General features: G+C 37.3%; 1 protein-coding gene and 1 long non-coding RNA gene across 5 annotated transcripts; one reads left to right on the forward strand and one right to left on the reverse strand.

The window, feature by feature from the left end:
- The first annotated feature begins 267 nt into the window (after positions 1-267).
- Positions 268-15941, forward strand: nek2 (NIMA-related kinase 2). The gene is made up of 9 exons (XM_069931355.1): positions 268-706; positions 3299-3516; positions 6351-6591; positions 6925-7007; positions 9252-9378; positions 11791-12013; positions 13246-13300; positions 14058-14131; positions 15521-15941. Exons 1-9 carry the CDS (start codon positions 611-613, stop codon positions 15745-15747), a joined length of 1344 nt encoding a protein of 447 aa, XP_069787456.1. The 5' UTR covers positions 268-610; the 3' UTR covers positions 15748-15941.
- LOC138760597 (uncharacterized) lies at positions 3728-27920 on the reverse strand. Of its 4 annotated transcripts, none has more exons than XR_011355729.1 (4): positions 27795-27920; positions 18513-18607; positions 17475-17569; positions 3728-6265 (listed from the first exon to the last, which is right to left on the reverse strand). It is a non-coding gene; the product is annotated as an uncharacterized lncRNA (long non-coding RNA). The 4 variants fall into 4 exon arrangements; XR_011355732.1 differs by lacking the exon at positions 3728-6265 and adding an exon at positions 12088-13063; XR_011355730.1 differs by lacking the exon at positions 3728-6265 and adding an exon at positions 13101-13676.
- Between the last annotated feature and the right edge of the window lie 5 nt (positions 27921-27925).

The following is a 27925-nucleotide window of genomic DNA, read 5'->3' on the forward strand; positions in this document are numbered from 1 at the left end:
AGAGACTGCCATCCGTGCGGTACTGGATGTAAACAGCGTCTTCCTTGCTTGAATGGTTCTGTGGACCTCTCACCCTTCTATGCCCAAAGAGAAATGCTATTGTTTACAATGTAGTAAAATGTTCAGTAACATAATGATTACACAAAAAATGTGAAAAGATGGATATTCTGTCTGTGTCTATATATATTATTGTGAATATATTGTAGTTTTGAAATTGTATTTTTCTCCCACTGAACTCAGCTCACCCAGCAGATTGTGTTTAGCTTCAGATTCCAGCATCTGCAGTCTCCATTCTGTTTTACTTTGGAGATTGAATCACGTAGTTTTGAACAAGAAACGAAAGGTGCAATTAAAAAAATTTCCTGCCTGCAATTAAACGGAACTGGGAAATCCGAAGCTTGCACGAAGCACAAATCAGTTTTAAATTTCGCGCACTGTACCGCGCCACGAACCGCTGCCCAGAGACCAACTTGTTATTTGGTCAGCCAATCAGAAGTCGAGTCGCAAAGACGTCACACCAATCGGAGAGGAGGTGGAGACGAACGCCTGGTTCAAAGTTTGGTTCGGAATCCGGAGCCTGAGACAGTCGCTTTCCACTCGCTGAGGGAAGATGCCGTCTCGCCTGGAAGACTACGACTTGATGGAGAGCATCGGCTCCGGCTCTTACGGCAGATGCCAGAAGATCAGGAGGAAGTCGGACGGGAAGGTGAGTCGCTGTTCCCTTGTGCGTTGTCACCATGGGCTCAGAGAGGGTGCGGGGCCAGCAGCTTTCCTCTTCCACTCCAACTTCATTATTCCCATCACACTCCAACTCTTACAGCTAGAGGGTTGTGTGAGGGTCAATATTGCGGTGGGATTATGAGATCCCAGCGGAAGGGCAATGCCTCTGGCCCCACTTCCACCTAGCCACAGCTCACCTCTGCTCACGACGTCGCGTAAGGCAATGACGAGCGAACCAGGACTTGGGCTGAGGTTGAAATGTACAATTAAAACTAGAAGTCTAAAAATCTGGAGAAGGGACGTGGAACAGGAGTTGCTGAAGGATGAAAGATGATTTATTCGGTGGCGTAAGCGCTGTTATGTAGCCACTTGGGCATTGTGAAAGAGTGTCATTAAGGGGAAAATTCATTGCCCAGGGATAGCAAGTTCACGCTTCTAACCCACCACAAGAAATTGAGGCAATCTGCGTTCATGTCAGAAGAATCTGGATAAATAGGCAATTAAGTTTGCTTAGAGTTTTTCGACCGAAGGCAGATTTCTGTGCTGGGTATTTGATTAAAAAAAAAATATACTGTTTTTCCTAACGAGCTACCTGCTCCAGGACATTCTGGTAGAGTGTTCTTTTTCTCAGAATACGTAAGAGGACTTTCTAGGTTCCTTAATCTCAATCAGAAGGAAAATAGTGCCAGCAGGAGAGTAGAATGGAATTTTGTAAAGGTTTCAAATAGTCTTCGACAGATAAATAATAAACACCAGAGATGTGTTACGTTATGGGTGGGAAAGGCCATAAGAATTAGTCATACTGCTCGGACGAGGGTCCTTTGGCCTCATGCCTCCATTCTGAGGTGTCTATTAATGTTAATCTCATTGAAATTCCGTCAACTGTTTAATTTTTTTTATATATGATCATGCCATTTGGGTTCTCATAGACTGACGAGTGTGTTTTCATTGTGCCACTTTTTTGTTGTTGAAGACTAGTTACCTAATGCTTGGACGATTCGTCCATTGTATCCAGTATTGATGCCTATTCTTAGCAACTAGCTACGTTTCACACCTCTTTATGGTGCACCTTGTCTTAGTGTCGTAATGCATCGCGCAAGGACTTGATTAAAATGCAATTAACATAATCGTTTGGAGTTGCACAAGAGAGTGCAGGGGAGGGAAGAACAAAATCACACACAAAAAAACAAACTGCTTGGTCAAATAAACTCAGCAGGTCTGGTAACATCTGAAGGTAAATGGACAGGTAAATTTTTGGGTTGAAACTCTTCATCTCAATAAACTTGTGCAAAAGAGTATGAGAGGACCCAAATGGCTACCTGGTCATACAGTATCACTAAAAGTAACCATGGTCACATTTGATGGAATGCCCATTGTGGAGTGAGTAGCAGTGCATCTAAAATGTATAAAAAGCATTTTTTTTTCCATAGTATTTCAGTTCTCATGATGTGGTCAAATTAAGTTCCTGGTTCTTTTGGCCTAATATCCTGTAATGCCTCATTTAAATTTAAAATTTAGACAATACAGAATGGTAACAGGCCATTTCAGCCCACAGGTCCATGCTGCCAAATTTACACCCAATTAACCTACAACCTTGGTAAGTTTCGAAAAGCTAGGTGGGGGGAAGAGGAGGAGGAAAACCAATGCAGACACAGGGAGAATGTACAAACTCCTTGCAGACAGTGAACCTCTGTCCTGATCGCTGGCACTATAAAGGTCTCCACCAACTGTCCTGCCCTCATGTTGTCATCTGTTCAAGCATTTCAAATTTCAATATCATGTAGATAAAGGTACACATTTTTTAACATAAAGAAGCACCTATAGAAGAGTGCGCTTACCGAGAAGTAAAGAGTGTCTGTGAATCCTGTCATTGTCTCCTGCACTCCCATAAACTCCAGCTACATGGTCTCTTGTCTGTTTGTCTGCGCCAGGCATCCTTTGGGAACTCTGCTCCCTTCAACAGCTTCCTGAGCCCTGTATGTCATGTGTTCCTCTGATGTGGAGCCTCATAATTTAAAAGCTGATTCTTACTTGTATCAATATTCTTTCCATAGCTCTTTACTTCCTAACATACTCCTCATCTGCCTCCTTGGCTTCTGGATCTGATCTGGAGATTTTGCATTCTAAATTAAGGAAAACACTCTCCAGGTTAACACCCAATCCAGTTCTAGTTGAAAAGTGCTTCATATTTCCTTTCTAAATCCTCCACGGTACAAAACCTTCTTCATAAGTCTGTCCTGACCTGAACCACATCTACATAACCTGTGAAGATTTGCATTGCTCTGATATTTTTCTTCTGTAATGAAAATATGCCAGTTGTAAGACTGGATCAAATACTTGCCTTTACATTCGTGTCCTGTTCAACAAGTTATAGCAACCTGCACCAAATTTAAATTTTAAAAAAACCTATGAAGTTTTTAATTTGAAAATGTGAAACTAACTTTAAAAAATGAGCTAGATCACAATAATCAAACACTTGTTTAGCTTCTAATTGAGAAGGAAAGTATACCAATTTATTTGTATAATGAACTAGCATGGTCTGTTTCTAAGAGATGCTTTTCTTTACTAAATTTTGCAGGTTCTCGTTTGGAAAGAGATGGATTATGGATCAATGTCTGAGGCAGAGAAACAAATGCTTGTATCCGAGGTGAACTTGCTTCGGGAGCTTAAGCATCCAAACATTGTTCGATATTATGATCGTATTATTGACAGAACCAATGCCACATTGTACATTATAATGGAGTTCTGTGAAGGAGGAGACCTGGCCAGTCTGATTAGCAAATGCATACGGGAAAGGTAATGTTTGTTACATTGGTGAATAATCTGTAATTAATATAAATTGAAAATTATACCTGGGTCATCATGCAGTTTGAAAATGTACTTTAGCAGCAGTGTTGACATCGAAAATCCTACTTCATTTTACTGATTGAACTTGGGGTTTCATTAAAACAAGAATTCATGATATACAGGACACAAATACATATTTAATATACATACTTAATGGTCTTTTATTTCTTAATGGACAAAAACAATGAAATTAAAAATAATGCTTCATGGCACAAATGTAGGAAGTACATCACAGGAACAGGGCCTCTGGCCCACTATGCTTGTGCCAACCATTACATCAAATTAACTGGTCATATCTGCCTGCAAGTAGTCCATATTGTTCGATTCCTGTATATTAATGTATATTTGCCTTCCCACCCCCAACCCAGCAGTGTGTTCCAGGCACATACCGTTTGCAATTTTTAAAAAAACTTACATTGCATATCCCCTTTTAAACTTTTACACTCTCACCTTAAACCTTCGCCTTCTAGTGTTTTTAACACTTCCACCTGGAGGAAAATTCACTACCTGTCCCATCTTTGCTATCAGGTTGCCCCTCAGTCTCTGATGGTACAGAGAAAATGACTCGTGTTTATTCAACCTCTCCTTTTAGCTCGTACTCTCATCCATGTGACATCGTAATGAAACTTCATATCCTTTATAATGACTGCATATGGTACTTCAAATGTGTCATAATAAAGTTTTATACAGTTGCTTAATCTCCATGTGCCATTTTTCTATTTATCTCTATCAATACCTGATGTATATCCTGCTGTATCCTTTAGTAACCTTCATTATTCACAGCTCATTAATTTTAGTCGTCAGTGATAATCAATGTATCTACATTTTCATCCAAATATTTATATTTTACAAAAATAATGAAGATCCCAGCACTGATCTCTGTTCACAGAGAAACAGCTCTTTATCTGTCTTCTGTGGCTAAATTAGCTTTGAATACAAACTGCCAAATCACCCAGATCTTGTGTTTTAACCTGAAGCATCTGCCTTATCAAATAACTAACTTAGTCTATGTTGGAACAGAAATGAGGAGGAACTACTTTTCCTAGAGAGTAGTGAATCTGTGGAATTCGGTGCCCGAGGAAGCAGTAGAGACTGTCAAATTGAATATATTTAAAACAGTTAGTTGTACTTTTGCATAGGGGAGAATGAATTGTTATGGGGAAAATCCAGGTTGGTGAGATTGAATCTAACTGAGTCTCAACGGGACAGATGGTCTACTCTGCTCATATTTCTTGTATTCTACATAGACAACATCTACGCCCCTATCCTGATCAATCATTTTGGCCTCCTCATGGTTTTCTAATGTGATGATTTTTTTTTTCTGTCAGTAACAATCCTATCCAGTAGACTCCTTACTACTGATGTGAGGCCCACTGGTCCATAATTTGTGAGATTATCCCTATTGCCCTTGCACAAAGGAATAATTTTGACTAGTCTCCAGTTCTCTAAGACCTAGCCTTCTCCAGAAGATGCTAAGAACTCTCCAAAGGTCCCAACAATCTTCTCTTGCTTCTCATTAACCTCGAATAGATCCCATCGGGCTCTGGGGATTCATCCATCTTAAGGTGCTGCAAATGACCGAACACTAGGTATCAACATACCCTAGAATATTAGCAAATATTGCTATCCTCCATGTCCTTGGTGAATATCTTCTTGCTTTTGATGTATGTAAAAGCTGCCTTGGTATTTTCCTTTATTCTACTCACTAAGGATGTCTCATGGCTCCTTTCTGTGCTACAGACAAGGGCTTGTTTCAGGTGTTCTTTCTTGACTTCTAATATTTTCACTTTTTATTTACTTTGAAATGATGAAATGTATTTGGATGAGAATGCACTTTTGTCCCTCAGAAAAACTCTCTTCAGGTATACCAGTAAAGGTTGACAATGTAATGCTTCTGTGTTTGAATTTTACTGATGAGCTAAGTTTTGTGATCACATTTCACAGGATGGAGGAATTCATGTTAAAGACTATCCTAATGGTGCTTAAGTTGGCTTTTGTTTGGTGTAGAACTGTATTATTTAAAACTCTTGAATTATAGAAATATTTAAAATTATATTTTGTTTTTTATTTATTTAGCTTTAAATATTTGTCACGGGAATGGGGGGGGAGGGTAGGGAAGGGGATAAATTTGGACTCAACAGAGGAATTTGTATAGTATGCATTTGTACATGTTGTAATTGGTGTTGATTATACAGTTACACAATCCTTTATCCGGACATCTAAAATCCGGTAAGCTCCAAAATCTGGTGAGTCAGGGAAAGGGGGTGGGGAAATGGCAGGGCGACTGGAAGGGTGTGAAGGTGGATATGGCAGCAAAATTTGGGTGGGCTTAAATCTGGCTTTCCGAAATCCAGAAAAATCCAAAATTCGGAACACCCTGTCCCCCAAGGGTTCTGGATAAAGGATTGTGTTTGTCTTTGGGATGTTTGCTGTATGAACTTTGTACACTTGTGTAAGTAGAGTTTTTGGATTCATTTGAATTGCAGGATCTTTTCATTTTGTTTGTGAGCTTGCATTTTAATTGGTTTGCTACACTTTGCATTTTCCACTTTTTGTTTAAATTGACATTCAACTTGAGTGGCTTGTCTTCATCTCTGCAGCTTTGTTGTGTGCGGAAGAAACATTTTTGCAGGTGATCAATAGGAGAGGGAGAGGAAGGGTACTTGCAATGATATTCTTGAGAGTTCTTTGAGTTCATCTGGAAAATTGTAAATAAAATATTTTAAAAATTAAATTTTGGGTGTTGTCTTTCCTTAACTCAAGATTCTTTATTTGTATTGCAGGCAGTATGTAGAAGAAGATTTTGCCTTGCATGTACTTGCTCAAATAGCTCTGGCCTTGCGAGAATGCCACAGGCGGTCAGAAAGTGGTCGCACAGTGCTACATCGAGATCTCAAACCTGCTAATGTCTTTCTTGACATCCACCATAATGTTAAACTAGGTGATTTTGGTTTAGCTAGGATTTTGCAACATGATAATAGTTTTGCAAGAACATTTGTGGGCACACCATATTATATGTCTCCAGTGAGTATACATCAACACTTGTTATTACCCATTGATTAAAAATAACAATATCCCATCTTTGCCTATAAACTAAAATAATTTCTGAAACAAAATATTTTACTTTAACTGAAAATTAGTAATATGTTCTAAACAGTGAAGTTCTGTAAATGCTCATCATTAAATTTTGAAAACTATTTGGCATTGATTAATTGGCTAATTATTTTAATACTTGGCAATGTTCTGAGATGTGACATGCATGAATTAAACTTTCACCAATTGGAAAGGTGCTGAAGAATTATAATTATTTTAAAATTGGCAAATAATTTTTTTTTTAACCATTTGATCTTTTTGCAGGAGCAAATTAATCATATGTCCTACAATGAGAAATCTGACATATGGTCTTTGGGATGTTTGCTGTATGAACTTTGTACACTTGTGTAAGTAGAGTTTTTGGATTCGTTTGAATTGCAGGATCTTTTCATTTTGTTTGAGCTTGCATTTTAATTGGTTTGCTACACTTTGCATTTTCCACTTTTTGTTTAAATTGACATTCATCTTGAGTGGCTTGTCTTCATCTCTGCAGCTTTGTTTGCGGAAGAAACATTTTTGCAGGTGATCAATAGGAGAGGGAGAGGAAGGGTATTAGCAGGGAAAAGATCCTTTGAGGTTCAGAGAATTTGTTAGCTGGATGGTTACATTTTGCATATAGTACAAAATGTCTAGATCTGCTTGTGATGCAATACCTCTGGATTTGATGTACAGTATTCAAGAAGGAAATAATACTGCTGACCTAGTTTCTTCCTTTAATTCTCCATGTGTAAATAGCTGTTTTAATAAGACAGACATAAAATAAGTAAATTGTGTGAGGCTTGACAGTTCACAACTGGTATCAGGAAAAAAAATCATTTATAAATTTTTTCAGTAGTCTTTTATCCTGTGTTAAGATTCAGTTTTCCCAATCACAAAATTAGCCATGCCCATAAAATTGAAACATCAAGGTTTCACTGGTACAGGACTGCTGGTAAAGTTTTAACAACATTTGTTTTAAAGAGCAACTATCAACACCTTTTAAATAGGTACTGAAAAATCAAGACACATTTAAGAATGTCTTTTTAGTGATAAATTTTCAGTTTTTTTTAAACTGTATAAAATTTCCTTGGTATATTTGTGGGAAACATGTTGTGTAGCATTGATTTATGATTCAAAAAAATATATATAACTGCAATGTTGCAATTACATTATAAATACAGGTACACGATCCTTTATCTGCACATCTAAAATCTGGCAGTTGGGGGAGACGGCCAGGCGACTGGAAGGGGGTGGGGGTGGATATGGCAGCACAATTCAGGTGGGCTTTCCAAAATCTGGAAAAATCTGAAATTTGGAACACACTGTCCCCCAGGGGTTCCGGATAAAGGATCGTGTATCTGTTGAAATTGAACTCCACCCTGACTAGTGAAATTTTGGACCTTTTCCTTTTGGATCTAAATCTGACAGACTTGAGGCAATTGACTACAATCAGAAAGGGAAACTGTTTTGGACAATGACATCTTGTGCCCATTGTCTGATACTGAAAATGAACAACATGAAAAAAATTACTCGGATTGTATTTATGCATGTTTTTTATATACCCAGGAATTTTTATGAAGTGGAAACTAAAATTGATTGGTTATTTTGTAAATGCAATGGGACTTTATGAGAAAAAGAGATTTCCTTTCCACTATCATCCACGTTTCTAAAGTATTTTTGTGTCTGACATTCGGTGAGGCTTCGTGTGTCGGGCCTTAGAGTAAAAGCAGCTCTGCTAAGATGCAGGTGAAGGAGTAGATGGTTGCTGTCCTTTCTGATCAGCACCACATATTTCCCACTGATGCCATTCCATTTTGCATTTTGAATGTGGAACCTTAGTCATGCTGATTGGTCCATTTAAGAGGTCTCTGAAAGATATTTAAGAACTCTAAAGGATATTTTCAAGGAGCATATCATCCCAAGTGAAGAAAAGCACTAATTGCACCAGAAAGTGGGTCTAAAAAGGAACTTCTGTGGTTTAGTGAAAAGATGCTTTAGTGGGTGCCTCAGTTCAGGCCATTATCACATCAGAAAGTAATATATATTAAAAAAAAAATCATTTCGATATATTCAAGCTTGTTTTTTCAAAAAAAGCACAATTTTTTTTTAAAAGGTCATCTCAAAACCTGGGCTAAACGTCTGACTGGTTAGACATCACAGAAACAAGCCCTCAAGTTAACAACTCGAGGACCATTGCTACTTATCCCTGTTTCTACACACGGCCTGTAACCTTGTAGTGATTCAAGTGATAACTTGGATACTACTTGAATGTAGTGAGCCTTTGTATTTAAGGTAGCACTTTAGAGATTTTAATCACTGTATGGGAGGGAACTCTCTGATCTCTTCCTATACTTGTATCTAAAGCAATGCATCTTTGCCATGGAGAAAGTTTCTTACTATCTGTCCTAAATGTGCCCCTTGTGATTTTGTATATCTTAGTAAGGTTCTTGCTTAGCCTTTAAGACAATGGACTGATTCTAAATTGCCATTCTCATCCAGCTGGTAGTTGCATGTTTTATTATGCCTCTAAGTAGCTAATTTGTGTTTTTCTATCTGTTGTGTTTATTATTTCAAAAGAATTATTGGATTAATTTTGTAATTTTATTTTAAAGCCCACCTTTCACTGCATTTAATCAGAAGGAATTGGCAGAGAAAATAAGGGAAGGCAAGTTTAGAAGAATCCCATTTCGCTATTCAGATGACCTCAATGATCTCCTGGGCAGAATGCTGAGTCTTAAGGTTAGTCTTGGCTTTTTCTCCCGCAATTTGGTGTCTTGTAAAGTTTGTTTAATCATATTTTGTTGTACATTGAGCACAAAAGATAACACTATCTCATGACAACAATTAAATTGTTCATGTTTATGGCCAGCAAGGTGTTGTGGAATGCCATCTTGCTGCAGCATGCACATAAGTATGATTGGGTATCTCTGTGCATCTGATCTCTTAACTGCTGCTTGAACAAAGCAACCAACTTTTACTAAAAAATGTAAAGGTTGTTTCTGATCATGAGAAGTATTTAGAAAGCTAGGTGACCAGGAGGCAAATTTAAAACTATAGGGCATGAGCCACATTTAGGAAGAGCTAACTCATGATTAGTTAGGAATGAGAAAGCACTTTACACTCCCTGATGTTGGTTAGAAAAATGTCAGAATTGGTGAACATGAACTGCTTTCATAAATCAGCAACTGAAATCTCCATTGTCCTTCAAGTTTCATGAAAGGTCTGAAAATTCTTAGTGAGAATCAGTCAATTGCAAACACAATCCATTGAAGGTGTTCATTTTCTTGCATACTTTTTGTCTTTTGGAAATGTGTGTATGCATCTGTAATGGAAGATTTAGACCAGCTTATGCAAGAAGGGATGCAGTTGCATCAGAAGACTATCTAAATTCCACCATGAGGCCCAGGATGCATATGAATTAGTAGACACATCTAAATTCCACCATGGGGCCCAGGGATGCATATATGAATCAGTAGACATAATCTAATTTTCACCATGAGGTCCAGAGATGCAGTTGTCTTTTGTTGACCTCAGACTGTCAGGAGACCTTGGAAGATAAGTAAACCATTTATTCAGGGTGATGGGCTATGAGTAATCAATTTTTGGGTAATATAAGCCATGGTCCTGCTGCTGTAGTTTCAGATTCTGAGGGTGGAAACGTCTCTCAGCAAGAAGAAGAACTTCTAGAGTCCAGCTAACGTCCCGGTCTGGGGAAGTGGAGAAGCTGCTACCGGCACCCTGACAACCTACTACAAGTGTGCGGTCATTGCCTTGCTTCGGCAGTTGGGACCATTCCAGGCGTTGTTAAGTATAATTGGGAAGGGCTTGCATATTGTAGTTTGAAATCAGCTTTTGAATTTGTAATAAACATTTGTATAAACTGAACTGCTCTCGATGTGGGTGTCTATTTTCTTTCAGTAGCTCGAACACTGTGACCAATCTAAAACGAACAAAGTGAGAGGTACAAGTCTCGCAGTCCTGTATAACCCACACCGAGAGAGTTCAGTTTATACAAATGTTTATTACAAATTCAAAAGCTGGTTTCAAACTACAATATGCAAGCCCTTCCCAATTATACTTATCAACGCCTGGACTGGTCCCAACTGCTGAAGCGAGGCAATGACCACACACTTGTAGTAGGTTGTCGGGGCGCCGGTAGCAGCTTCTCCACCTCCCCCGACCGGGATGTTAGCTGGACTCTAGTTCTTCTTGCTGAGAGACGTTTCCACCCCTCAGAGAGTCTGAAACTACAGCAGCAGGACCATGGCTTATATTACCTAAAAATTGTTTACTCATAGCCCATCACCCTGAATAAATGGTTTACTTATCTTCCAAGGTCTCCTGACAGTCTGAGAAACAAAAGACAACTGCATCTCTGGACCTCGTGGTGTAAATTAGATTATGTCTACTGATTCATGTATGCATCCCTGGGCCCCATGGTGGAATTTAGATTATGTCTTCTGATGCAATTGCATCCCTTCTTGCATAGCTGGTCTAAATCCTCCATTACAGCATCTAATGGTTTCACTGAATTACCTGAAAGCTAAACATTTTTTGTATTTATTGCCAACTATTTGACACGTGCTGCATGTGACATTTCCAAAAGCCAAATCAAATTTTGTATTGGCCATCGTCTGCGGGACTCATTAAAAGTGGTGAATAGAAATTATTTTCACCAATCTATTCATTTAGACTGCAAAAGTTGTTGAGTTCTTGGTGATGGAGTACTGCATATTTTCTAGCACTCAAACTATTTTGAATCTGCGGAGGGCTGAAATTGTGTGTAGGAATCTTGGGTCTCATTTCGGAAAGATGCAGATGAACTCGTTGGCTCAAGCAACAAATTTAGTCATGTTACTTGATGCCAGCTCACAAATTGGTGCACTTTGAATTCTATTTACCACAGTAGCATTTGAAGTGATATGAAGGATCTTGTGCAGAGAACTAAGTACATTCGTTGAATTTCATTATTTAAAAGGTATATAATTTTAAGGGACATGATTGTTGTCTATCTACAAAATGTAATTTTGCAGTCCTATGATCTTATTCAAGATTTCCAATGCTGGAGAAATTGGACTGATGATCATTTTTAAAAATAATTTAGTGATTTATTCTTTCAATGTAAGCATGTATTTTTTTTTTGTAAATCAGGATTATTTGAGGCCTTCTGTGGATGAACTGATGCAGCATTTCTTGATCGCAAATTTGGTGGCTGATGAGCAGCGAAAAATTTCAGCTGAAAGGAGAGGGACTAGATCTCTGGAAAATGATCATTTCCAGGACAGTAACCCACTGGTGACTGAACTGAAACTTAAAGAGAATCAGCTTCACAATAAGGAGAAGGCCTTGAGAGAAAGAGAAGAACTTCTTGAACGTAATTATACTTATTTGATTTATTCAAATATCAATAAATTGAAAGGGAATGCTGACATGAGTTTGAATTGGCTTTACAAACTTGAATGCTGTACTGTAAATTCAGAAGGTAACAATGGTGCAGCTGGTAGAGCTGTTGCCTCGTGGTTGCAATAATCAAATTCAGTTTCAACCTCTCGTGTTGTCTTTGAGGAATTTGTAAGTTCATCCTGTGATAATGTTGCTTTCTTGCAAGTGCTCCACTTTCCTCCCACATCTGAAAACTGGTGATAAGCCACTGTAAATTGCTATTAGTTGTGTGAGTGGTAGAATCTGGTGTGGTTGGCGATATGGGGAGAAAATACCAGTATTAGGATTGGTGTAATTGGGTAATGAGGGTGGTCTAATCTATGGAATTATTTGCCACAGACAGGTGTTGAGACAAATTCACTGGGAATTTTTAAGTACAGGTTAATAGGTTTTTGATTAGTAAGGGTGTCAAGGGATATGGGTAGGTGAATGGGGTTGAAAGGAAAAATACATTACCTATGATTTGAATGATGGAGCAACATCGATGAGCTGAATGGCTCAATTCTGCTCCTGTCTTTTGATCTTATTGGATGCCTGATAGACTCAGTGAGCTGAAAGGCTATTTTCATTTATATGAGCAAAAGCATTTATATTATTGTTGTAAGATGCTTCATAATGTGAATGTTTGCATTATGATGCTGTTCCTGCGAAACATAGAATTTCCTAACTTGTTTATAATAACAAATTCTTATTTTTCTTGAAGTCTATTTGAATGTTTAGTTTTCTTCCCCTGCTGGTTGGTATTGCATGAAAATATGGAATAGTCACCTAAATTAATTAAAATTATATTAATTGATCTGCATCTTTTCATTTTCTTTGGGAAGTGGGATAGAACAGTTCAATGATTTTCAATCTGGAGTAATAACCTGCACTGTGAATAATCTATCCTCTTGCCCTGTTTCTTGCTAAAAGTAAGATGGCAGATATCTGGAAGGAGTGGGAGTGACACTGTATATGTTGGAAATATTTGGGCTTGGGGCACCTGGAGGGAAAGAAATTGTACATTTTAAGGTTGCAGACTTTATTTGGAACAAAGTATGAAAATGGTTCATCAAAATCAAGTCACTTTACTGCCACTTACAAATAAAACTTGAAATTGTATTAAATTGCAAAAATGTATGGCCAGTATTGTTAATGTTGAATTCTATTTATTTTTCTTTCCAGAACGTGAACGAGAACTTTGTATCCGAGAGAGACTAGTTGAGGAAAAGTTTTCGAGGTAATGGATAATCATGTCTCACATTTCTCTTTCTGTGCAAAATTGTCAATATTTGATTGCAAAACTTATTCCATTGCTATGAAACCCTTTCAACAACTCTTCCATCCTCCAAATCAGCCAACAGAGACCATGTCTGTCAAATTTAAATCCAACTTTTGTTTTCCTCTAAGAACATAATTGTATAATTAGAATTCAAGAATTTCACTAAATTTTATTTATAGGAAGTTTGTATAAATCTCCATCCAAATTTGTGATCATTGATTTAAGAAAAAAACAGCATTTCCACACAATGTGGATGTGGGTTGGTCGAAATTAGCCTTAATCCGACACCAGTTTGGTCAGTATTCAATGGGCTTTGCAACTATTCATGTGAAACCTGAAAGCAGTTTTTAAAATTCTAAGATTATTATAGAAAATAATCATATAACAAAATTACAATGCATGTAAAACTTTTTTAGGGCAAAATAGTTTGTCCATTTATACATATGTTACATCACTAAGCGTAAGATTTTCACGATAAATCGTGGTAGAACTAGTTCATTAACAAGCTTAAATTCATGTCAATTAAGTTTATTGCACTAGAGAATACTGGAAGTTGTTGCACTCGAACTGAAGTGAGATCAAAATTGTTTAGCTGTTTCTCTCCCAATGTGATTGTTGGATTTTTTTTTGTTTGCTTAAAAAACTGCATTTTCTTAAGCTGAAGTGTTGCTTTTGTAGGGCCATGATAAAACTTGTTATTTCCTTTTGTGAACAGAGCAGAAAGTCTTTTAAGGAACTACACCCTGATTAAGCAAGAGCAAAACCTGAAGATGGTAGTTGGTTCATTAGGTAGGTGGCATTATAAAAATATTGTTGCACTTGCACCTACATAGACAACCTAAAAAAGTAATAACTACAAATAGTGCTTAAAACGTCTTAATTTTAATGAAACTTTATTTCCCAGATTTTTTCAATGCATTTTCTAAGTTTATCAAAAACCAGAATATACTGCATACAATTTGCCCTTAAAGATCTGCACTAGGTTTGTGAAATCAAATCTGTTTTAAAAATAAAGCATAGCAGATGCAGGATATCTGAAATTAAATGTAAAATGTTGGGAATTGTTCATTAGTTACCCACAGGAGTTGACATTTCAGGTACCTTGCCATTCATTAGAACTAGGAAATGTTACATGCAGAGTATGGAAATGGAGCAAACAAAAGCAGGGTCTGGAAATGGAGAAAGGCTGATTGTAACACAGGATGGTGGTATTGCCTGAGAGGGTAATAAAGGCTTGTAAATTGCATCTGATCTATTTGCTACCTTAAATTCTTGACATCTCTAATTTCCTCTTGCTACTGTGACAGTTTTCTGGTTCCTATAGGCTCTATTTGCCATGGATAGCCAAACCCTCTGCACCATGATGTCACACTAGGATCATCCTGAGAGCCTGTCCCTTCTTTACTGTTCTCATTTTTCTCCATTGCTCCATATTAAAGTATTAATATGTAGATGTAGTCACATTTATTACCCTTTGAAGTAAGGATTGGGAAAGATTGAGATGATTGTGAAAGAAATTTTATTTCTGATGGGCAATCCAATGATGAGGTAATGTCATCTTTAAAGCCATAGACTGTTTTGTGGCATTGTCTTGCACCCTGAATGCATGCTAGCACCCTGAATGCATGCTAGAGCTAGTGAGTGCAGGAAATTATAAATGTTTCCAGTCCTTTTTCTTGCCAAATCCTGAAGGAAAAAAACATTCCATGTTCATAGATAATTGCTTGGTGCAGTGGTTCTCAACCTTCTTTCCACTCACTTCAAGTAATCCCTAAGATGTCAGTGCTCCGAATAGTAAGGGATTGCTTAAGATGGTATGTGAGTGGGAGGTTTGAGAATCACTGCTGTGTACTCAATTGTAACTGAAATATTTTGCTTGAGAAAAATTTTCATTGGCCCATTTCCTTTGAGTTATGAAACCATGCACATAATGAGTCAATTAGGTACAATTAAGTGGTTTTCAAACTTTTTCTTTCCACCCACATAGCACCTTAAGCAATCCCTTACTAATCACAGAGCACCTAGGGCATAGGGAATACAATAATATGTGAGTGGAAAGAAAAAGGTTGAGAACCACTGGGCTTGGATCATTTGTACATTTAATTTGTCTGTAAACCAGAATCCATGCAACTTGCTAACATCTGAAACTGTTTTTATTTGTACTGGTCTTTCCATTAGGTGATTACATCAAAACAGAATCCTCTCCAGGGAAGAAAAAAGTTCATTTTGCAGGAGAAAGTAAAGAAAACCTTTGCTTTAAGGAAACTAGTGTAACAAAACTTAATAAACCAAAGAACTTGGATTTGAAGAAAAGATTGCAAGCTGCGAACCTCCGGGCCAGAGCATTATGTGAAATGGAAAAAAATTATCAGCTGAAAAGCAAACAACTTTTGGGGATGCGCTGACTTATTTTTGTAATTAATAATTTTTAAAATTTGATTTTTTACATTTTGTATTTAAAAAAAAAACTGTCAATTCCAACATGAGGCTCACAACTATTTAGCTTTATGAAGATGAACTGTGCACACCTTATAACTGGATATTTAGGCTTTCAGACCTATGATCTAAATTGAAAATAAACACCCATGTTATTAGTGAATGGAAGATCAATATTTTGTTTGTGTTATCAAGAAACATACTATTTTGCCTCATGACATGCTCTTTCCTCTTGTTCCTGCTGCACAATTATTCTTCACACTTCTGGAACTTTGCTTTCAAACCTCTTGCAACATAAACTTTTTGTAACCACAAGTAAAACATGAAAATCTTCTGACTCCGTGGTTGAAGTAAAAACACAAAGCTGGTGAAAATCAGCAGGTCGAGCAGTGTTCTTTATCTTTGGCTTGGCTTCGCGGACAAAGATTTATGGAGGGGGTAAAAAGTCCACGTCAGCTGCAGGCTCGTTTGTGGCTGACAAGTCCGATGGTTAAAAATACATAACTGACATTTCGAGCTTGAGCCTTTCATCAAGGAATGGGAAAAATGTCAGCAGATGTCCGAACAAAAGAATAGGGGTGCGGAGGAAGTGATAGGTGGAGAAGGAAAGGAAGGGACAGCAGCAATCAATGAGGAGGGATGGCTAGGTGAAGGGAGGGCTACTGGGAGATCTGCCACTGGTGCGGATGGAGCAATCTCCCAATCTGCGTCCAGTCTCAGATGTCACTATGAATCAAAATGATTGTCGTGTTATTTAAGTGATTGCTCGAGCATTGTTGGTACATTTTAAGAAATCAGATTTGCAAAATATTTTCAGCAATTTTAGTTTGTAGGAATGCTTTTTCTTTGTATATCTTTGAAAGTATTTATTTTCCATAAGTATAAATAGTTTGGTTTCCAAACTCCAGTTTGTAGTCTAATGTTAGAACAGTGGAATCAGCAATTTAAGATGGAAACTACTTTGAAGCAGGAAACTGATGTATAATCAACTCCTTTCCAGAGGAAAACTGAGAGATGTTCTGGATGTATTAGTGATCATTTAATATGACCACTTCCCTAACAAAGGAAAATGTACACTTTGTTGATATTGAAAAGCTGGTGTTCCATTCCCTGAATCTACTATTTTAATGGTTAAGAACAAATGCAGAAGAGAGCTGAAACAGTCCCTCTTGCCTGCTCTATCTTCCAAGAAAATTATGGTTGAGCCAATGTTTTTCTCAATGTGGTTTTCTCACAATGGGCCATTTTGGGATATTTGATTTTACTGTTTGATTCTTTCTCTTGAGGCAGAGAAAATAAATTTCATCTTATTTCGTTCACTTGGTTGAACCCTGATTCTGAATCACTGCACCAACTTCTAGATACAATGGGAAGCAACCTCTCAAGAATCCACCTTGTCAATCCTCACCTTCCATCCAGCAAGTGTTTTTTTTTAAAAAAAAAACTTGAATTAGTATAGGCTCAGTTTTTTTCCCTCTCAACTTCTGTCCCAGGGATGCACTATTTTGAATAAAAGTTTGTTTATGGGATATTGTGCAGTTTATATAATATACACACTGACCACTAGATGGAATCACTACTAACCATATACAAACATTACATTAAAATGACAGGAAGAGGACAAAACCTTCATTGCAGGAAATTTGTCATTTAGCTGCCACAAACCCTAATTGTAAAAGTTATAAATAGTACATACAAAAACATGGAAGAGTGAAGGAGATACTTCATTACTCAGTTGTTCAAATGTGTAAGTTGCTAATGTAGTTGAGATGATTACCATTTGGAGGGAAGCTGGAGGAATAATTGAGAGAAAGAAGCTTACAAGTTGATCTTACAAGCAGTCCATTTGGGGCAATTGGTCTTATTTTGTAAATCAGTTATAATTCTATCTTGTCAGAAACACATGCATATTTACATCAGAGTTCTTTTTATCCAAAATTATCAGCATTTCTTTAAATTCACTTTATCGCGTTCAATCTAGTGGAAATTGAATCAATGTTTCCCCTGGCTTTGTTTATTATGAACCTCTGATGACAATTTTGTGCAGCATAACTTTCTGGGCTAACATAAGATTTGTGTCATTATTACTAGTAGCAAAAAATGAGAAATGATTCTTGTGCAGGTTGCACAACCTTCAGAAAATGTCTCATCAAGCAAACTTGTCTCAACTGGTACTGAGATTCTATCTTCAGATTGATAACAGTAAACAGAAGTGCAGTTCTGGTCTTTGAAGTGGAAAAATATTTAAAGTAAGGCAGGATGATAGAGAATTCTTTTGCTTGAAAATGTAAATGGAGGTTAGGGAAGAGAGGGCATTGTACTGAAAACAGTAAGATGGTAGTTTTACAGGACATTTGGGACAAATGTTTTAGGACAAATGTTTGGAAATAACACAGCACTACACTATAACAGCATGCTTTTTGTTTATCTTCAGTGACAATAGTATTTTGAATTAAATGCTTGAATAAGAAAAGGCTCTATTAATGGTGTGCAAAACACAAAAGTGCTGGAGAAACTCATTAGGTCATGCAGCATCCATAGGAAGCAAAGCTATATAATCTGTTTATTCTCCAAGGCTGGACTTTGCACATGTTTTTTCTAAAAATTCTTTCCATGTGGGCTGATTCAAAACTAACATCCTAATTTGTATATTTTTTATGCTGGCATGCTGTTCAGGAAGAATTGATCTCAAATTGCAATGGGGAAAAAAAAACATCTTTGATAATATCACAACCTGAAAAGATGGCATTTATTCATCTGATTAAGGTCAGCAGTGAAGGTCTGGAGTCAAATGTTGACATCAGAAATGCTCAGCAGATCTGACCATCTCTGGAGAGAAAACAAAGTATAAATGATAGATTAATGATCTTTCTGTCATTTTATAAATTACCAGGTAACTGAATTCAATCTCACAATTTTCAATTTTGAATGCACAAGCACTAACATGTTTAAAGAAAAAAAAGGAAGATTGTGCTTTATCAGTATTGTTTCAATACCAATCAGTCATTTCTAACTAGGATTTAATTTTTTTTGAGTTTTGATGCTTTTTTTAATGGACAAAATTAAAAGCAAGATCATGCAATTTTGGATCACTGCAAGATTCAATGATCTGTGATCAAATTGTGTTAGGAATTAGTTTTTTTTAAAACTTTATTTAAAATTTTATGACATGAATAAAATAAAAATTACATTTAAAGAAATAATAAAATATAAGATAATAAAAATTAGAATACTACATCATTAAAATACACAAATTAACCCCCCCAATAATTATAACACAACATTAATCATCTAATTTTATATTAGTCCAACCCTCCCCCCAAAATAAAGAGTGAAGAATTAATTAACAATATTGTAAATAAAATAGAAAGAACCCCCACTTACAAAAAAAGATAAAACTTAACAACAAAAAAAATTACTAACAACAAAAAAAATATCAATACTAAAATAATACCCTTAAATGTATATTTAAATCAAACATAATACATGTATTTAACAAATGAAATCCACTTTAAAACTAAGTTCAAATATTAAAATCATATATCAACCACATATCTGTTATACAAAAAATCATAATTAATAATACATAAATACAGAATTTCCATTAATACCAAGTTTCCTTTATAATTCATTGAGAGAAAAACATCCCTTAGAAAAACAATCAGATAAACTTTTTATTCCCTTCCCTTCCCCTCCCCTTATATAAAAAGAGAAAAAAAGTTCAAACTCTTATAAAATTCTCCATATTCTTCATTTATAACATCTTCAAAATTCTCTATCGAAATTAACTTAATTTTATTAAACTCTTCTCCCTCAATGTATTTGTACTTAATTTTCTTCTTTTTCTTCTTATCACCTTTCCCCTCATCTTCCTCTTCATCTAATTCAACATCCTCAATTTTTGACGTATTATCTTCTGTGACATCGTCCTCTTAAAAAAGAAAGAAAAAAGAGAAAACCCACCCCCCCAAAAAAAGAGAAAAAAAAGGAGAGGAAAAAAAACCTAATTCCCTCTCAATTACAATCAGAAAACAAAAAGAGTTAAAAAAAAAACAGTAATAAAAACACCTTCACTTCTTAACCCAAAAATTAAAAAGAAAAAAAAACAGGTTGGAGGTCACAACTACCTCCTCCTGTTTAAACTGCCCAAAGCGGTAACTCCCCCAAAATATTGGGTGTGAGATAACTCACAGGTAGCTGATGACTTCTGGAAACTAGTGCCCACCCAGTTCCCTCTCCCAACTCCCATTTCATTAAACTATCATCATTATTTAAACTATTTAAACTCTTCTCAAAAAAAAGATAAAAGATTTATTTTTTTAAATCAACGTTACCACTTCGGTCACCATTGCTTCCATTTCTTTTAAAAAACTGGATTCCACCTTACATCTCTACTCTCTTTGGAGACCTTGAAGGACTACATCGTTCCTGAAACTGCATGATTGGTAGAGACTGAGCAAAGTCCATAACCTCTTTAGGATTGTCAAAGAACTTTGGCTAATTTCCATCCTAAAAAATCTTCAGTACTGCAGAATACCTGAATGTTCCCTTATGTCTTTTTTTCCACAACCGTTCTTTCACAGAATTAAATTCACGTCGTTGAAACATAATTTCTTGACTCAAATCTTGATAGAAGAAAACAGGATTATTCTGAACCATCAGAGATCTATTTTGCTGGGCATTTCTAATAGCCGTACGTAAAATTGTCTCTCTGTCACAATAGTTTAAACAACGGATCAAAACAGATCTTGGATTCTGTCCTGAAAAAGAATTTCTTCTTAAAACTCTATAAGCACGTTCCAGTATTAAACCTTCAGGGAATTTATCCTGTCCTAACACTCGTGGAATCCATTCAGTAAAAAATTTTCTTGGATCTGGTCCTTCTATGCCTTCTGGCAAACCAACAATTTTCACATTGTTCCGTCTAGATTGATTCTCCAAATAATCAACCTTTTTTGCTAAATTTTTATTTTGGATCTGCAATGTTTCAATTATTCTATTTTCATCTTGCAGTTGATCCTGTGCATCGACTAAACCTTGATCACACATTTCAAATCTTTCAATGTTTCAAGCTTAAAAGCTCCATTAATGACTTCCACCATTGCATTAATCTTGGAAATAAACAGGTTCACAAAATTAGCTAAGTGACTCGATACAGAATATATCTTATCTTCAAGATCCTTAACAGACATTTCAACAGAAGTAGATTCAGGCATAATGGGGTCTTGCTGTTCCTTAGAGACCATGGGATCTTCTGTCCCTTCCCTTAATTTAGTATCTTTTCTAGCAGTTTGACTTCGTATAAAAATCCCTCTCAAAGTCCCCCCAGCAATGCCAGGAGACTGAAGATCAGAGTTATCTTTAAGCCAAATCTCTTTAATCATCTTCACTGAATCGATGTCTGGAAAAACCGTTGTAATTGAAGATGCATATTGCAGCGCCACTACTATAGCAGTCGAATGACAACTCTTTAACTCTCCAGCTGGTGGCGCCCCAGCTGATTCAACTATCAAAGCCTCAGCAACAACACCCGCAGTGGCCACTGTGTGAAATACTGGCACCCGTCCAGCCCTTGTTCTGAAAGCTGTTGAATGCGACCTTCAGAGAGCCTCACCGGCTTAAAGCGAAGCTTCAATGCCGAACTCTGCACGTCCTCTCTGGATCCATTCTACATTGAGTCCTGGCTTCTTGTAAACAAGTAGGCTCAGACAATTTCGGAAAATGTAGTTTTTTAACTGTCTGTTGATATTTTCTTTTACCTCTTTTTTTGCATATAAACCATTAGGCACTAATCCAACACCTCTTATTATTTATAAACTTTTAAAAGAACTTTAACGGGCACTTAAAGACAAAACAATAAATCAGAGTCAGGAGAGGTCTGGAAGGCACGTCTGTTCCCTACGCCATCTTGACACGCCCCCGGATTTAAAAATTCTAATGTTTATTTAAATATTAAATTGATAATAATAAATTAGGTGTACTAGAATTTTGACTGCTACATGACAAAACCTTTTTGTCATTCTATTTATTTTGTTTTCCTCCTGAACAAAACAAGCTTTTTTAATCTTCAGCCAAGCCTAATTTAATAGCATGACAATGTGCAAATACCTTACAGAACTATTTTCTTCATAAACAAAAAAAACCTAGTCTTACCTAAAACTTTCAATTTATTTCTTCTATTTGCAAAATGTCACTCTTGCCAATCTTGGAATTTGCAAGATTGCAGAATAATTTTAATCAAAATAAATGAAATACTAAGGGATTTAAGAAATACAAAGATGTTTCTACTAATGGCAGAAGGCAGTTATTTAAAACCAAGATACGTAGGAATTTCTTCTCAAAGTGGTTGGTAACTTACTGGAATTCTCTACCCCAGAGAACTGTGGAGATTAGACTATGGAAAGTATTTAAATAGAAGATTGATAAATTGTTGAAAGATCAGGGAATAGAAGGCAATTGAGAATTGGCATTGAAGAGGAGTTGAATCCTGTGCTAGATTAGCCATGATTATATTGAACCATGTCAGGCTCGAGGCATCTGGCAGTCTACTCCTGCTCCTATTTACTTGTATCTATAACTTGAATCATTGTTTGAAATTCATTGCTTCATTATCATTCTCGTAATAGTGCTACAGATGCCACACATTTTTCATCATTTCTGAGTCCTCCAGTTTATCAAATTTTACTGCATAATTTCCCAATCATACATTGTTTGAGCATCAATTTTTTTTTACATTGATTTTAATTTAATGTAGACACACAGCATGATGAGGCATTTTGGCCCATGAGTCTGCTGCCCAAGTAACCCACACCCTGGTATGTTTTGAATGGTGGGAGGAAACCTTAACCCCCCCCAGGGAAAACCCACACAGACACAGTGACAACATACAAACTCTTTACAGCATGGAATTCGAACTCCAGTCCTAATTGCTGGCGCTGTAAAGGCATTGCGCTAACTGCTCTGCTAACCGTGCTGAACGATTAGTTTGAGTAACAGTGTAGTTATTATTATTCCAGGCTTCTTGATGAAATCCCATCATGTAATATATCACCTTCTGCAAGTAAATACACAGCTGCCCTGATCTGATCAGTAAAGATTCTCAGAAATGTCTTTACTCAGAGGATGACGAAAATATGGAACTTTTCTCATGTGGTGTGGTGGTGAACTTTCTAGCATTTGTTTAACAGAGGCTTTAAACATTCATAAAGGAGTAGGGAATAAATGAAGGCACAAGAGGCTGCAGATCTTCTAAATGGAGCAAAAATATGCTGTTGGTCAGGCAGCATTTTTGGAGGCAGAATGATGTTCAATGTTTTGGTTCAAGACCCTGCATTAAAGTTGAGAGTGTAAAAGGCAAATAGCCAGTACAAAAAGGGGAGGGAGAGTGAAGCATGAATTGGTAGGTGGAACCAGGTGACGAGGGAAATTATGGGCAGATGGAGGAGGGAACGAGTGGAGTTGGGGGACAGTGGCTACATGTGATAAAGAGACCATAGGAGAGAGAAAAATTGAGCCAGATGGAGGTTGACTCGATACAAGGTGATTGATTTGAGACACAAAAGGTTGCAGATGCTGGAACCTTAATCAGGAAGGTGATAAGTGAAACTAGATGATTGGTTTTATGTAGTTGTGAAATTCTATTCATTCTTTTACACGAATGAAAACATTGAACGAATGGCCACCCTATAGCCATCAAATTCTATTAATTCTTTATCTAACTGGATGAAAACTATTTGCAAATGCCACATTATCCAATTCATTATTGTCAAGTATTTCGCAAAAAGCAAAGTTCATAAAAATTCTTGCTCTAGTGCTGGGTGACATCATGGTTTAACTTACTGTCAAATACTTTGAGATATTTTGCATTCTTTTTGATAACTTCTCATTGACTGGGTTTTTAGTTAGTCACATTATAAAAAGGTTCATTTTAGATAAAAATTGTTCTACCTAATGCACATTGCATTGAAACTATTAATGTGAATAACTTCAATAACCAACCAGTTTCACTGACTGAAAAGTGCTTTGCAAAGATCTTTTATTATTTCAATTTATATTAAATGAATTACTGTGTAGAAAATGGCACACAGGATTTTCAGCCATAATCCTCATCTCCTTTAAAGAAATACAGGGTCTGAATTTACTCAATTTTCTGCCATCATTACTACATGATCCAGTAACAGAACATTCCAGAAAATGTGGTTTCATTTTGACAGCACATGGCATTGAATACACTGATTCCTGAGGAATGCTTGAATGACGTGAAAGAAAGTGGAAAATATAAAGTGACTTGCATGTTTCTTCCTTGGGCTTTACTGATGCTGCATCAGTACCTCAGTTGGCAATTAAAACCAGTTAAATTACATCTTTAAAGTCATTCAGATCATTTTCATACATCTACCTTTTGCAGCTGGTCTCCTTGATGTCAGTGATCTATCTTCCTATTTTACTTTTATAAAGAAGGTGATGAGGCGTGGGGTTTAAAGACGAAGCAGGAACAGGCTATGATTTGGAAATTTTAATTAAATTATAACTATTAAAGTTTTCAGCACAGGACACTGAAGAACTCAAGGTAAGCAAATTCAACATGGTAACGTTAAAGTGTAGAGTTCTACATCACAGAAATGGGCCTTTCAGCCATTATGTCCATGCTGAGCAATTTTCCAACTCCACAAATCCTTTTTGTTTTTATTAAGTAGATAGCCTATGCCTTGCCTGTTCAAGTTTATGTCTAAATGTCCTTTCAATCCAATAACCATATCTGATTCCACCATCTCCTTTGGCAGCAAGTTCCAGATATCAATCACTCTGCATAAAAAAAATCCTCAAATCCCTTTTAAAACAGATTGCTCGCACTTTAAACTTGTGGACTTTTGTTCTTGATGTCCTTACCTGGGTAAAAAATCTTTTTGCCTTTCATTAACTTGATATACATTTTATCATGTTACCCCTCGGCCTCCTTTACTCCAAGGAAAACAAGCCTATCCTATCTGCTCTCCATAACTAAAAGTCCTCCAATCCAGGCAATCTGGTGAATCTCTTCTGGAATCTCTTGCTCACAACCATTTCCTATAGTGTGTTTACCATAACTGCACACAATATTCCATGTATAGTTTAAAGAATATTTTGTAGAATTGCAACATTGTGAATATAAAAGTTGAGTGTGCCATACATTTTTTAAAAAAATCACCTTGTCATTTTTAAGAAATTCTGGATTTGAATCCCAAGGTCCCTTTATTCATCAACATTCCAGAGGGTCCTACTGTTTACTGTATGCTTTATAACTTCCCAAAATCATAACCTACACTTGTCTGTATTAAATTATATCTGCCAACAGCAAGTTCATGGCATGGTTAGTGCAATGCTTACAGCTCCAATGACCCTGGTTCAAAACTAGAGTTTTGTAAGGAGTTTGAATATTCACCTGTCTGTTTCCTCTGGTTTCCTCCTGCCCTTCAAAACATATTGGGATTGTAGGTTAATCGGGAGGCATGGGCTCATGGGCCTGTTAATTATTATTTTTTTAATTAAATCAGATTTCTAACTGATCTATATCCTGATGTAGCCTTAGACAACCTTCTTCACTATTTACAACATCACCAACTTTGATGTCAATGGCAAATTTGCTAATCATACTTATATTAAACAAATTTGATGTAAATGTATATCACAATCAACAAGTGAGCCAGCATTGCACTGAATCCTGTGGTACTCTACTGTCAGACCTGAAAACCATCTTTCTATACTCCACTACCAGACTTCAACCTGAAAACCTTCCTTCCACCATCTATTGCCTCCAATCACCAAACCACATTTCAATTTCATGCACTTTAATCTTCTGGACAGCAACATTTTAATGAGCATTGGACCATTGGTTCAATTCTTTTACAATTTTTATAAATAATAGATGACCAAATCTATTGTTGCCAAATTTGATGGTGACACAAGGATAGATACGGAAGTAAGTTGTGAGAGGACAGAAAGCAGGTATAGAAGGAGATAGGGAAAGATCTGCCAAATGCAGTATAATGTGGGAAATGTGACATTGTCCATGGTTAGAAAAAAAAGTAAATATGCATACTCAAGTGCAGAGGGATGTCTGTCATTAAAAGGAGAATGTGCAAATAAAGCAAAAACATTAAAAATTAAGAATATATTTCCAAAGGGCAGTATTTAAGTGGGTTAATATTTTAAAGACAGTTTCATAGGTTTTTGATAAAGCAAGGGAATAAAGGTTTATCATGGATAGGCAGAAATGTGGAGTAGTGGTTACAGGCATATTAGTCATTTCATTAAATTTTGTGAAAGATAATCCACAAACCTCACATGCAGGAGGTCTCCAATATCCCACAAACTACTACCTACTTATTATTTTCACAACGTGCTGTGATAACAGAACCAAAGGTGCCATGTGAGCTTCAGTTCTGGACTTTAAAAAAACTCTAAGGACCTGAGACCCACTTTAATTTACCTATCATCACATGTCAATGGCAAATGCCATCCCTGTCTCCATTCTTCATTAGATCTCCTTGACCGAAGAAACACCATTACCAGGCTGTTTGACTATCATACTAGTGTTACGGAGTCCAGAGGACCCCAAAAACCAGCAGCAATAGATATGCACAACATGGGGTTACTTAAACAAAAGTAGTTTTTAATTATAATTGAATAAGACAACAGAATTTAACTTATTACTATTAACTTACTTAATTCCCCCCCCCCCCCCATGCTAAGTGCAGATGTGTGTAATGTCTATTTAAGGTTAGAAAAGTTCTTTAGATCACAGTCCAATCTCACTGGTTGCAGGCAATTCTTGTTCTGTGCACAGAAGTTAGCATTAACAGAGTTCACCAGACTTTGGCAAATGGCTACCACTCAGGAGGGTTCTTGCTGGTTTTCAGAGAGAGATTCCTTTTCCAGGACATCCATAACTGATTCCTTCTCAGTCAGTCTTGGTGATGAAACTTGCCCCCTTCAGGGTTCTCCAGATAATCTTTCTTTCAGATCACCAGTCTTCTTTGACCAGGCAGCCTTCCAAAGTTTGCCAGTTTTGTCCTTCTGGAACTGATTTCTATGACTCCTCTCTCTGTTTCACACCCTCCCTCTCTTCTGACTCTTGCCTGCAAAGATCACATGCTCTCCAAGGCAACCTGCTGCCGTTGCTTTTCTGCAAAAATCCTGTATTTTGAAATGTGTATGTGCAAGCTGCATTAGCAATTCCTCCCAAAATTCCACCTCAAAATACTCTGTCACACTGGCAAATCTAATGACTATGCAAAAAGAACTTGGACTTTGTCCCTCTGTATCTCGATCCTTAACTTCCTCATCGGCAGATCCCCAGTCGGTGTGAATCTGCAGCATCACCTCCTCACTGAGAGCCCATATTTCAGAAGAACTTTTCTAGAGCTGGCACTTTCAAGCAAGCAGGAAGGCGTACCAATGCCTCTACTTTCGAAGGAGTTGGTTTGGCATGTAGGATATTGTGGGCGATATATTGGCTGGTTGCATCACAGCCTGATTTGCAGTGCCCAGAAATGCAGAGGGTGGCAGGTTAATTATCACCCAGGCCCTAGGCTGAGTTTTGGTTTGGAGGCCGTCCTTCTTTGGAGGAAGAGGAGAATTTTGATGCCCTGGTTGAGGGTCTCAACCTGAAACGTCACCCGTCCCTCTGCCACCGAGCCGGCTTCGTTCTCTGCTCTGGAAGTAGTTGGCTACCAGGTCCTGATGCAAAGGTCACAGGGTAGGCCGGCTCCCCTGTTGCACACCACTCTTGGGCTCCGATCCGCAGCCTCCAGGCACACGCAGCGGCCAGTAATACAGAGATTGCGGCTGCGAGTCAGGCGTCCAACCGGGCCGATGATCCTCAGCCAGAATCCCCCACCATTTCACAGCGGACGGGGTAAACGCAGAGCGGGGCGGCACATGGCTCCCAAGGGACCGCCGCCAAACCAGCCCTCAGCACAGGCACCCACTCCGGGATGCAGCTGCGGCCCAATTCCGATGGCGCGGCGGTACTCACCTTACTCCAGGTCCAAACTGTTGATGGGTAACAATCTCCACAGCTACCATGACTAGCGTTTATTTTCAAGGCAGCAGTCGCTATTCGCGTCATCGACGACACGATGTTACCGCCCCAGACCAACACCCCCC

This window comes from Narcine bancroftii, chromosome 4 (assembly GCF_036971445.1).
Source record: "Narcine bancroftii isolate sNarBan1 chromosome 4, sNarBan1.hap1, whole genome shotgun sequence".
Lineage (NCBI taxonomy): Eukaryota > Metazoa > Chordata > Chondrichthyes > Torpediniformes > Narcinidae > Narcine > Narcine bancroftii.

Bases quoted from the DNA above. Each gene is read 5' to 3' on its own strand.
- nek2 (XM_069931355.1), top strand. From the start codon at position 611: ATGCCGTCTCGCCTGGAAGACTACGACTTGATGGAGAGCATCGGCTCC. The intron at 3,517-6,350 runs GTAATGTTTGTT...TTTGTATTGCAG, and splicing joins AGCAAATGCATACGGGAAAG to GCAGTATGTAGAAGAAGATT. The intron at 7,008-9,251 runs GTAAGTAGAGTT...TTTATTTTAAAG, and splicing joins TATGAACTTTGTACACTTGT to CCCACCTTTCACTGCATTTA.